This window comes from Lepus europaeus, chromosome 20, assembly GCF_033115175.1.
Source record: "Lepus europaeus isolate LE1 chromosome 20, mLepTim1.pri, whole genome shotgun sequence".
Lineage (NCBI taxonomy): Eukaryota > Metazoa > Chordata > Mammalia > Lagomorpha > Leporidae > Lepus > Lepus europaeus.
In genome coordinates, this window is record NC_084846.1 from 63,619,356 (window position 1) to 63,631,542 (window position 12,187).

Consider the following 12,187-nt stretch of genomic DNA (forward strand, 5'->3'; position numbering starts at 1 on the left):
CAGCGTTTTCAGCTGAAGACTTGCACTCCTCTCAACACGGACGCAATTTCTGGACAGAAAAGCAGTCTGGGAGTGGATCTAAAGCCAGCAGTGGGGCCCGTGTTGTGGCCACTGCCTGGTCCTGGCATCTCACACAATCTTAAGTCTTCAGCCAGTCGGGTTGCTGCAGGTCAGCCACAAGCACTTCATTGCTAACCCGCGCGTGGTGAGAGACCAGCAGGAAGGCCAGACGTCGCCCTCGCCGGTCTCATCGGAGTGTGTGGCCCCTGCAGGGGAAGAGAGGAAGAGAAGGCGGAGTGGCTTCCAGAAGGCAGGGCTGAGGAGCTCACTGCAACCGGAGAAAGATTTTCAAAACAATGAAGCCGCTGGAACCGGTCCACCGGACAAGCAGCCAATGCAGACGCATCTGTTCGGGAGGAGCCGTGACTCATCAAGCCAAACCCTCTGGCAGCAGAGGGGAGGACACCCCTCCAATGCCTGCCTATTCAGGGCTTGCTGTCCAGAATGCACAGGGCTCCATGCAGTGACAAATAATAAAGATTAAAATAGGCCAATGAAAATGGTCAGACGACCTGCATTTCCCAGGAAGTATCTGGAAAGTGCGTCCCATCCATCAGGGAAATGCAAATCAAGACAACGCAGGATCGCCTCGCCCCAGGAGGCGCTATCACACACACAGCAGAGCCAGTGCTGGCGAGGACGTGGGGCAGGGGAACCGAACTGTAAATCGGTGCGGTTACTATTGGGGAGCAGCACAGAGGCAGAGATGCCGTACGACCCGGCAATCCCACACCTGGGTGTATCTCCAAAGGAAGACACCTCAGCTCTCACATCTATTGCAGCACCGTTCACAACGGCTGAGATAAAGCACCAACCTGGAGAGGCCGACGCCATGGCACAGGTTAACAAGCCTTCACCTGCGGCACCGGCATCCCATATGGGCATGGGTTTGAGTCGTGGCTGCTCCACTACTGATCCACTCCCTGCTCATGGGCCTGGGAAAGCAGTGGAAGATGGCTCAAGTCCTCGGGCCCCTGCACCCATGTGGGAGATCCAAAAGAAGCTCCTGGCTTTGGTCTGGCCCAGCCCTGGCCGCTGTGGTCATTTGGGGAGTGAACTAGCAGATGAAAGCGCTCTGTCTCTTCCTCTCAAAATAAATATCCTTTATGGGGCTGGACTGTGGTCCACCTGTGGTGCCGGCATCCCATATGGGTGCCAGTTCGAGTCCCAGCTGCTCCTCTTGCAATGCAGCTCTCTGCTATGGCCTGAGAGAGCAGTGGAAGGTCCAAGCACTTGGGCCCCTGCACCTGTATGAGAGACTAGGAGGAAGCTCCTGACTTTGGATAAGCCCAGGTCTGGCCGTTGTGGCCATTTGGGGAGTGAACCGGCGGACGGGTGGAAGACCTTTCTGTCTCTCCCTGTCTGTAACTCTACCTCTCAAATAAATAAGTAAATAAAAATCTTAAAAAAAAAGTTCATGGGCAAATGGACTTAGAAATATGAGTTTGGGCAGTGTCTGGCATAGTGCTTAAGCCACAGTTTGGGATGCCCAGTTCATGTATACCCTGGCGAGCAGGTGATGGCTCAAGTGGTTGGAGCCCTACCACCTACAGAGGAGACCTGGATTGAGTTCCTGGCTCCTGATTTTGGCCTGGCCCCGTCTTGGCTATTGTGGGTATTTGGGGAATGAACCAGCAGATGGCAGCCCGTCTCCTTACCTCTCAAATTAATAGATAAAATGAACAAAAAACATACCCAGAGTGGGAGACACTATCTGGCTAGTCAGATATTTGATAAGAACAAATACACCTAGAACACAGAGAGTCTTTTTTTTTTTTTTTTTGACAGGCAGAGTGGATAGTGAGAGAGAGTCAGAGAGAAAGGTCTTCCTTTTTGCCGTTGGCTCACCCTCCAATGGCCGCTGTGGCCGGCGCACTGCGCTGATCTGAAGCCAGGAGCCAGGTGCTTCTCCTGGTCTCCCATGGGGTGCAGGGCCCAAGCACTTGGGCCATCCTCCACTGCACTCCCGGGCCATAGCAGAGAGCTGGCCTGGAAGAGGGGCAACCGGGACAGAATCTGGCACCCTGACCGGACTAGAACCCGGAGTGCCAGCCCCGCAAGGCGGAGGATTAGCCTGTTAAGCCACGGCGCCGGCCACATACGGTCTTCATAGCTCAGTAAGGAAGACAAACTACTGAAGATAGGGAAAGAATCTGCATAATACAAGAATACCCCCACATGTCCAGCTCATGAAGAGAGGCTAGTGTCATCAGGCATCAGGAAGACGCAAGTAAGCCCGTGAGCGCCCACTTCAAGCCCGTCGGGGTCTGACCGGCAGACTCCCGTGTGGTGGACGTGGCGAAGCCAGAGGTGGCCAGACTGGCAGCTTCTCCAGGGCTGAACACTTCCTCCAGGAGCCGTCTCCAGCCCAGCTCCCTGCTCATGCTCCCAGGAAGGCAGCAGAAGGCGGCCCCAGTACCTGGGCTTCTGCCACCCTTGTGGGATCCTGATGGAGCTCCGGGCTCTGCTGCGGCTTGGCTCAGCCCTGGCTGTTGCAGCCACTTGGGGAGTGAACCAAGGAATGGAAGATTTCTCTGTCTCCATCTCTGTGTCACTCTGGCTTTCAAATAAACAAATGTTTTCTTAAAAGTATATAACAAATTATTCAGTCATAAAGGGACTGAGTACTGCTACCTGCCACAGCCGAAGAAGCCACGGAAAGCAGAGCCTGTGTGATCCTGGTGGGATGGAGCTTTCGAGGAGGGAAATACACAGACCAGTGGCTGTGTGTGGCAGGGGAGAGCAGACAGGGAGGTGATCAATGAGCTGGAAAACCGACAGTGGTGATGGCTGCATATAACTCAAGACTAAAATCCACTGGGTTGGGGCCACCACCTGCAGTGTCGTCATCCCATATGGGCGCCAGTTTGAGTCCTGGCTGTTCCACTTCCAGTCCAGCTCTCTGTTATGGCCTGGGGAAGCAGAAGACAACCCAAATGCTTGGGCCCCTGCACCCGCGTGAGAGAACCGTAAGAAGCTCCTGGCTCCTGGCTTCAGATTGGCCCAGCTCTAGCCATTGTGTCCATTTGGGAAGTGAACCAGCAAATGGAAGACCTGTCTCTCTCTGCCTCTCTGTAACTCTACTGTTTAAATAAATAATAAATCTTAAAAAAAAACCAAACACGTGGTTACATATTTTAAATGGGTGACATGTATGGCCCATGAGTTGTATTTAAAACTTTTTTTAAAAAAGGCATATGGACTGGAAAGAAAGAAATAAAAACTATCCCTATTTGCAGAGAAAATGACTGTTCTCATAGGAAATCCAACAATTTTAAAAGTGCAAAAAGCTGATAGTGGATAAAAATCAACCCCATGTACTAACGACAAACAGGTGTGGTCCAGAATACCACCGCCATTTACCATCACTCCAAGAAATGTGAACGTCTTAGGTACAAACCTACAAAGCGAAAACCACAAGACATTGAAGAGAGCAATCAGAGACCGAGATAGCAATGCAGAGGCTGTGTGCTGGACCCAGGGACGGGGCGTTGGGGTGGGGGTCAGCATGGCAGAGGAGTCGCGACTTCCCAAACCCACCCGTAGGGTTAATGCAGCTCCTAAAACCCCAGCAGGGGGCAGGCGTGTGGCCTTGGGGTACCTGAATGGCTTCTTTCCGACTCCAGCCTCCTGCTGAAGCCCACCCTGGGAGGCAGCAGGCGGCTCCAGCCCCGAGTCCTGGCCGCCCACGCCAGGGACCTGGGTGGAGCTCCAGGGCTCCGCTCTGGCCTGGCCCATCTGTAGCAGGCATTTGAGGAGTGACACAGCAGATGACAGGTCTCTGCCTTTCTCATAAAAATACATAAAATCCAGCCAGGCTTTTCTGATAGACAAGTCATTTACAAACGTACACGAAAAGGCAAGAAGTCAGCATGGCTCCAATCTCCTTGCAGAGGGAGCAGGACCCCTTAAGGGCCACCTCATGGCTACCGTTCTGGAGCAAGTGTGATGCTGGGAGGGACGATGGCTTTGATCAACGGCACAGACCTGCAAGTGCGCCCAACACTTTCAGCAGGAGCGCAAATCACGTCCCTGGGCAGGGGCGGCCTCTCCAGCGGGCGGATCGGGAGCTACTGGACATCTGGAGACAAGAACAAACCCAAACCTCGCGTCCCACAGAAATCCTGCCCCACCCCCCAAAAACTCCCTCCATTTGCAGAAGTCCTAACGCTATCCTCCACGTGGCTCACGGACTTAACGGACAACTGCTAACACTCCTAAGGAAAACACCGGCAAAAACGTGAGGCTCGGCACGGAAAGCATAAACCGCAGAGGGAAAACTGCACCTGGGCCCCAGCAAAGCAAAACTCCTGCCCTCTGGAAGACCTTGGGCGATGAGGGACAAAGGCGCAAACAGCCAATCACAACGCAGGCAGAAAGACAAGCCATGTCACGAAGGCAGACTCCTTAGTCCTTTATCAGAGAGGGAGAGGTGGTTCAATACCAGTCTTCAGGGAACTGCAAGTTAAAGCCGTGACCCACCTGCCACACACACCTCCGTCACTGAAGCGGGGGGGGCCGCCAGCGGCTTGGATGCCAAGCGGGACGCCACACCTGTGCGGAGTCTTTGGGGTGGAGGCCCAGCCATGCTCCCATTTCCAGCTAACGCACATCCCGGGAGGCAGCGGGTGAGGACTCACACACTCGGGTCTCTGCCACCCACGCGGGAGATGTGGATTAACTTCTGGCTTCAGCCTGGCTCAGCCCTGGCTGTTACAGGCATTTGGGATGTGAGCCAGGAGATGAAGATCGGTGTCTGTCATTCAAATTAGAGAAACCAGTGACTCCCACCTGACTCTGGGAGGGTGGGTGCCTGGCTCGTGCACTGCTGGGGGCCATAAACAGCCTGGCAGCTTCTACAGAAACCCCATCAACCCCACCCGACCGAGACATGCAAACTTACAGGGAAACCTGGACACAAATGTTGTGGCCACTTTATCAGCAACAGGCAACACTTGGAAACCAGCCAGTGACTTCCAAGGTCAGTGGCGGGGTGGGGGACAGCATCCCACCTGTCCTGGACAGAGCACCCCAGGATTCCCATCTCAGAAGCCCTGCGAGGTCAAGGGCCACAGGCCGGCAGCCGTGGCACCTACAGCCACCATGGCAGCGCCACTGTGCTCCAGCCCGACCCCACCCAGCGCACACAGGAGCTGCCGGGGAAGCGTGGCAGCGCTTCCTCCAATGACAAGGGGACCTACAGGTACCTCAGAATCAAAGCCACCGCCCGGAGTGGTAAACACACGAGCCTTTATTTCGTCATAGCCACACACACAAGGGCCTCCCCAGCCGGCTGTGACGCTCTTGGGCACGCCCACCAAGAACCCCGCCACCGCCTGGCCCTCGTGCTCTTGTCCCCAACTCTGGAATGCCCTCCCCCAAGATCAGCTCAGCTGCTCCCCCCAACACGGCTGGGATGGTGAGGAGCCCCGTGATGGCCCAGAGCTTGGAGGTGAAGGCAAAGCTCTAAGGCCTGGGCGTCGGCCTTGGGCACCACAGCCTCCTCTGCGTTCAGCTCCACTCTAGTTTCTGGGGGAGACCGGGTGGAAGTGACAGCTGTCCCTGCTGGGGCAGAGTCCTGTGACAGCAGCACAAGGCTCTGGTTGGGCCACTCGATGGCTTCTGCCTCCAGTCCCACGGGGTCAGTGACGGGAGGCCCTCACTTCTAAGCCTCGGGGTGCTCCACTCGCCCGAGCTGAACCGCTGAGGGGAGCCTCCCCAACGGACCACAGCTCGGCAACCAGCCCTGGATCCGGATCCCAGGGCTCCCCCCGTCTGTGGGGGCCAACGCAGAAGCCCGGGCCAGGGCTGGCTTGTGTGGATGCAGGACACACGCCGGGAGGGGGCCCCTCGGGCACTGAGGAGCGGTCAGGAGCTGCCGGGGTGCTCAGAAGCCATTCCCCGCCCCCAAAGCAGACCGGTGGGCAGGTGGGGCGACAAAGCCCGGGAGCCTCCTGACAGTGACAATGAATTCTTTAATTTATTGCCCACAAGTCCCTGAGCTGCGGGGCAACTCCCACTCGGAGCAAGGCCCAGCGCTCAGGTGCCACCTCCTGCCCTCCAGGGGTCCAGAGCCAGGCCTGGGTGTGGCCACGCATCACTTGGCCAGCTCCTCGGCCACCGCTTTGCGCATCTTGTCCTTGAGGTAGGCGCCTTTCTGCCATTCAGACTTGAGTTCCAGCCACTCGTAGTAGGGGACCTGGGGGACGACAGGTCATGTGGTGGGGGCCTCCTGGGGGACCCCCAGCTCTGCACACCTGCCTCTTGGCCCCCCTGTCCTCAGGGACAGCCCTGGCACTGCAGCCAATGTGTGGGGAGGCTCTGGCTCTGTGAGTGCCAGAGGGGCCTGCAAACCACCAGGCCCAAGGAAGCTTCTGGATTTTAAAGGGTTAACAGGAATCACAGGCCGGAGAGGACCTCCCAGGAGATGTGTGCAGCCCACAGAGCTGGCAGTCCGGCAGGTGAGGGCTCAATGCCAGGCCAGGCCCACCTTTCTGCTCCTGGTCGGTCAGCAGCGGCCTGGGTCTTGCAGGTCTGCCCCTCCCCAGGAATAGGCCCTGCCCTGCTCACTGAGGGTGAATGAGAGGTGTGGTGGACTTCCACACCAGGGGGTCAAGCCCCAGCTCCTGTGGGGCAGGTGGAGTGGGGACCAGGGCGGCTCAGGGCCCAGGCCAGGCTCTGTCTCCACTCTGGTTCTAGGCTGAGGGCTTCCCTTAGGCAGTGACCACCACCCAGCAGACACTCACATCCACTACCAGGAAGCCTGCGGCCAGCAGGTGGCGCCGGGCCAGGACAAAGCGGCCCAGCAGGTCCTTGCTCCGGCTGCTGAAGCTGCGGAACTCCCACCTGAGGAAGGCGAGCCTGGCGGGAAGGGGGAGTGGGGGTCCGATGAGTGCTTCCGCTCCCGTCCTCGGAGGAGGGAGACACAGCAGAGACAAGAGAGCCACGTGCGGCCTGGGTCAAGAGCTGCTGGGCCCCGTGGCTTTGCCCAGGGCTGCAACCTGGGGGGATCTGGCCACCCACCTCTTAGCTCCCAGGGGCAACGGCTGGCCCCGAGCTGGCTGGGCGAGGTGAGGTGCCACGAAGTCCCTCAGAGGCAGGAACTGACCGTCGGCGTCCAGCAGTACCTCCGCGTCTGGGGGAGGCACGGTGTGAGCGCACACGGCAGGTCCCTGAGCTGCCCCGTCCCCTCGCCCCTCCCAGGAAGGACGGACAGGAGCCCCAGGGTCTAGATGGTTCCCACCACGAGGGGCAGCGTTAGACCAGTCTAATGTAGACTCAGGCCCCGGGGAGCTGGGGGTGTCCTCACCCAGCACCCAGCCGTACTGCGTGGCCACCTCGAAGCTGCCCCGGTCGGCGCCCCCTAGCAGCCCCTTCAGCGTCTCCTGCAGCTCCTTCTGCAAGGGGGTCACCTTCTGGTCAGGGGCCGGGGGCCTGGGGGCCACAGCCAGGGCCGGCAGGAAGGGCCCAGAATACTCAGGGTGCTCCAGGCGGGCCGTGGCGTTGACGTGCAGCAGCTTCTGGAAGGCGCTTTGATCCTTAGGAGACCTGGCCTCTGGGGGAGGAGCACAGCGGGAGGGAGGCAGGCTGAGGCCGGGAAGCACAGAGCTGGGGGGAGGAAGCCCCGGAGGACAGGCAGTGGCCACCACCCCCTGCCCAGTGCCTGAGGGCAGGAGGCAGCAGCAATGGCCTGTGGTCACAGGCACTCAAGGAACAGAGCCACGGCTGGGAACCCAACATGGCCTTCCCCGGTTCTACGTAAGCAGGGGCAGCCTGTGGCTCACCGAGAAGTGAGGTGTGGAATCCAGGGTGGAGGACAGCTTGGAGTTGTGCCTCCCGCACCTGCTGCAGCACACACAGAGCCCACACCAGGTCCACCTGCAGAGCTGGCTCCAGGCTCGCCAGCGCCGGCCCCAGCCTCTCGTGCACCTGGTGGGGATACCCCTGCAGTGAGGAGAGGCCCCACCCTGTGCGCTCCTGGGAGAGGAGCGTCTGAGGCCGCAGCCAATGGGAAGGGGTTGGGGGACGAGGGGCCGTACCAGGCTGAAGAACTCCTCCTCTCGCTCTGGACGGAAGTTCAGGTGGGCAAAAGCCAGCAGCACGCTGCACAGGTGAGGCACGGTGACGTCCTGGGCTCTGTTCAGGATGTGCTGGGCCGGTCAGGGGCGGCAGAGGACAGGATGAGCTCCCAGCCGGCAGCCACTGCCCCTGCCTGGCTCTGAGTCTGAGGGTGGCCAGGCCCCCCCCCCCGGCCCGTGTGCCCCTGAACCACCCTGCCGCAGGCACAGGAGAGGCACACGTGGGGCATCTCCCCACACAGTTCCATCTGGGGGTGGTCGGCAGGTCAGGAGGGTTCTGAGCAGACCCTCAGCCCCAGCCTCGTGGAAACACGATGCTCAGTGAGAGGACACGAAACCACTCCATGTGTCCACCACTGGCCAGTAAGCGTTTCTCCCACACAAGCGGAAACATCTCAACCGGCACCCCTGTGAGCGTTCCTGACCAGCTTGGCTTCCCCGCAGACCCGTGAGCCAGCTCTCAGGTCACCTGGACAAAGGCCTCGAACAGGGGCAGGTTGAGCCACTTGAGGAAGGCGAAGGACTTGGCGCAGCGGGCCACTTCGGCGGGGGTCAGGCTGGGCAGGAGCGGCAGCAGGTCAGCAGCCAGGCGCTGGGCCACCTGGGTCTGGTGGAAGCTCAGCTTGCCTTCGGGACAGAGCAGAGCACGGGCTTAGACCCCGTGCCCTCAGCTCCAGGGCTCAGTGTCTGCGACCAAACTTATCCCTGAGCCCGAGTGCGGGGCAGGGCCCATGAGCCGCACCGTTTCTGTGGCAGCCTTCTGGGCCGGCGCCCGCCACGGCAGGCAGGTGCCGAATTTGACACGGCTGCAGGTGCATGCCAGCCAGCGCCTCACCGTAGGCGTAGGTCAGGTCCAGGAGCACACTCTTCGTCAGTGGGAAGGGCTTCTGCACCAGGTGGTAGGAGATGGCCCGCAGCAGGGGCACCGACCGCCGGCCCTGTGCCGCCAGCGTCACCAGCACCTTCCTCATCTCTTCGGGACCAAACTGCTCCACCAGCTCCAGGCACTGTCAACCACAGCCGTGCAGGGGTCAGCTCGGCGGCCAGAGGCAGCGGGGACGAGCTGGGGGCAGGGGTCCCATCCAGTGCAGCCCTGTGAGACAGCAACTGGGCCTGAGCCGACCCAGCACGGGCTCAGCTGTGCAGGGCCAGCCTCCTGCCCGCCCTGGGCCCAGAACCCCTGTCTGCAGCCAAACTTATCCCCAGGCCCCAGAGTGGGGGACCTGGGGCCCATGAACTGCAGAGCTTGCTGTGGCAGCCACCTGGCCAGCCCACACCACCACAGGCCGGGGCTGAATTTGACTTGACTGCAGGGGCCACACAGCACCTGTGGGGGAGTGGCTGCAGACGCTGGGCCGCCCAGGGCTGGCCTGTGCCCGGCCAGTGCCTCTGGGCCACTTCTGGGACGTCTGCTTTGTTGCCTCTCGAGATCACACACACACACACGGAACTCTGGGACACCGTGCTGGATTAACAGTTACAGAGTGACCACCCGCACACACGGAACTCTGGGACACCGTGCTGGATTAACACGCTAGAGTGACCATCTGCTGATGCCTGCAGCTCTCTCTGCTCTCAGGACTGTCACCCAGGGAACAGCTGCAAAGCCCCCAGGGCACAGGCTGGGTGCCAGGCGTGTCAGCCCCGTACCTTGTCTTCCAGGCGGTTCATCAGCGACTCCGAGAGGTGCCCTGCCTTCATCATTATGGTCACTACCATGCGGCCGTCCTCAATCTCCGTCCAGCGCCTCTCCAGGTGCACGAGCAGCTCGGCCAGCAGCTCCTGGGAGTGCTGCTCCTGCATGGAGGCCGCGCAGGCCTCGGCCAGGAAGGCCAGGTGCTTGTACTTGAGCCTCCGCATGCGCCAGCGCACTTCCTGCTCCACCGACCGCAGCTCCTTGGAAGCCTCAGGCAGCTCCAGCACGTACAGGCTCCGCAGCAGCCGCACGAGGGTCCCGTGCCACACGGAGCTGATCTGCACGGGACAGGGACAAAGGCCCATCACAAGCGGCTCCCCTGGCCCTGCACCAGGGCTGGCGGCGTCTCTGGGATTCCCCACCATTCCTCAGGACAGCTCACTCCCGCCCTGCTCTGCCAGGCCTGGTGCCCAGCAGAGGCGCTGAGGGCTCAGGTGTCGGGCCTGCACCCTCCCTGCGTGCAGGAAAGCCCCGGCCTAGCCCGAGGCTGAGGCTCCCTGGGCAGAGAAGCCAGCAGCACCTCCGAGCAGGGTCTCTCCAGGGCCGCTCCCTCCTTGCCTGGCTGTGCAATGCCAGCTGACCAGGCGGCATCCAGTACCAGGAAGCAAAGGCGGGGTTGCGCTCCCAGTGTCAGAGCTTTCAGAGCAGCGCTGGGTCTGGAACCTGTACGCAAACCCAGCCACACCCCCGGTGCCCACTTGGCTACTGAAGAGGCCGAGGCTGCTATGCAGGGTGCGTGTCTGGGCCCCACCCCCACCCTCCTGGGAGACAGATGTGCCTGGCGTCCCAGAGCGGGTCCCTAGCCCCCCGCTTGTCACCTGTGAAAGAGGACAAGCCAGCGTCACCCTAGTCTCACAGCAGGAAACAGGAGTCGCACGCACTCTGCTCCCACTGTTCCCTCCTCCCCATTCCGGCATTACAATGTTCAGCTTCAACCACACCAGTGCCAACCACAACTACAGCCCGAGAGTGGACCTTGGGCTTCACCTCCTGCAGGTCCAGCAGTGTGCACCCTGCTCGCCTGCCTGTCAGCAAGGCCAGTGAGGGCCTCATGGGGACGAGCCGAGAAGTACCCAACCAGTGTGCTCCCTGCTCGCCTGCCTGTCAGCGAGGCCAGTGAGGGCCTCGTGGGGACGAGCCGAGAAGTACCCAACCAGTGTGCTCCCTGCTCGCCTGCCTGTCAGCGAGGCCAGTGAGGGCCTCGTGGGGACGAGCCGAGAAGCGCCCACCTGACTGCTGACCAGCTGGAGCAGCTGCTGGAAGCGGGCGTCCTGTCTCAGCGAGGCCTTGTCCTCCGGCTTCTCGGCCAGCAGGCGGGTGAGTCGGATGAGCACGATGGCCGCGTGGTTGTGGTGCAGGCTGTGACCGCCACCCAGCAGCTCCAGAAGCTGTCCTGGCCTGGTGGCCTTCTCAATGAGCTGGTCCACCTCCGGGTGCTCAGGGTAGGGGGTGAACACCTGCTCCTTCTCCACCAGCTCCGTCAAGGAACCTGGGGAGTGGGAGCTGAACCAGGCGGCCGGGGAGGTCAGGGCCTTCTGGGCCACCCCGGCAAGCCGAAGCCGGCCCACTGGGGCCACGGCAGGGGCGAAGCGGGCAGCCTCTCTCAGGAGGCACGTACACCGCTTCACCAGGCGGGCAGCCATGGTGGCCTGGCTGGCCCGGAGGGAAGATTTCTACCAAAGCGATTCCAGCGCCCTGGAGGGAGAAAGCAGAAAGGGTCATGTTGAGTCACAACAATCGAAATGGAGCCACAGCCATCCTCTGTGTAGTCAGCTTTACCCCCCCCCCCTTTTATAGATACCATCCATGCGTATGTGACGGTATCTTTTGAAGCAAAAATCTAGAGCGTTTCAGTTTCGGTATGGGGCGCACAGACCCAAGGGCAGAGCACCACAGCGTGGGCTGGAGGGCTTCAGTCCACCGAGGAGTGGACCAACCACTCAGACTCCCAGGTCTGCCCGAGACCTGCATGGGGGGGGGTCTGCTGAGACGCCCGAGAAGCACTGACGGATCTCATGGTAACCAGGACTGGCTCCCAGACAAGAGGACACAGCGGCAGTCAGAACCCCGGAGAGCCAGGACACACAGCGCTCCTGAAGCTTCCATGTGTAGACCTTAACAACACAAACACGGGAGTGAACCGCCCAAACCAAGGTGGGTCACATCTTTCCTTTGTTGTTTTTAAAGAGTTACAGAGAGGCAGAGAGAGAGAGAGACGCCTTCCATCTCCTGGCTGCAACGGCCACAGCTGGGCCCATCTGAAGTCAGGAGCCTGGAGCTTCTTCCTGGTCTCCTATGTGGGTGCAGGGGCCCAAGGCCCTGGGCCATCTTCTGCTGCTTTCCTAGGCTCATT

At 60.4% G+C, this 12,187-nt stretch overlaps 1 protein-coding gene and 2 non-coding genes across 3 annotated transcripts in view; all 3 read right to left on the reverse strand.

The window, feature by feature from the left end:
* Nucleotides 1-6,015: 6,015 nt before the first annotated feature.
* The window catches only part of TBRG4 (transforming growth factor beta regulator 4), a 7,443-nt gene continuing 1,271 nt past the window's right edge, over nt 6,016-12,187 (reverse strand). Inside the window, exons 2-11 of the mRNA XM_062178661.1 lie at nt 11,064-11,529; nt 9,789-10,112; nt 8,974-9,145; nt 8,608-8,765; nt 8,100-8,210; nt 7,845-7,989; nt 7,370-7,615; nt 7,084-7,195; nt 6,807-6,921; nt 6,016-6,259 (exon numbers count right to left, since the gene is read on the reverse strand). Of these exons, the coding sequence (XP_062034645.1) occupies nt 6,158-6,259; nt 6,807-6,921; nt 7,084-7,195; nt 7,370-7,615; nt 7,845-7,989; nt 8,100-8,210; nt 8,608-8,765; nt 8,974-9,145; nt 9,789-10,112; nt 11,064-11,477 (1,899 nt within the window). The 5' untranslated portion in view covers nt 11,478-11,529 and the 3' untranslated portion in view covers nt 6,016-6,157. The remainder of the gene's footprint in view (nt 6,260-6,806; nt 6,922-7,083; nt 7,196-7,369; nt 7,616-7,844; nt 7,990-8,099; nt 8,211-8,607; nt 8,766-8,973; nt 9,146-9,788; nt 10,113-11,063; nt 11,530-12,187) is intronic.
* Nucleotides 8,820-8,949, reverse strand: LOC133750166 (small nucleolar RNA SNORA5). Its single transcript, XR_009864668.1, has one exon. It is a non-coding gene; the product is annotated as a small nucleolar RNA SNORA5 (small nucleolar RNA).
* Nucleotides 9,317-9,450, reverse strand: LOC133750167 (small nucleolar RNA SNORA5). Its single transcript, XR_009864669.1, has one exon. It is a non-coding gene; the product is annotated as a small nucleolar RNA SNORA5 (small nucleolar RNA).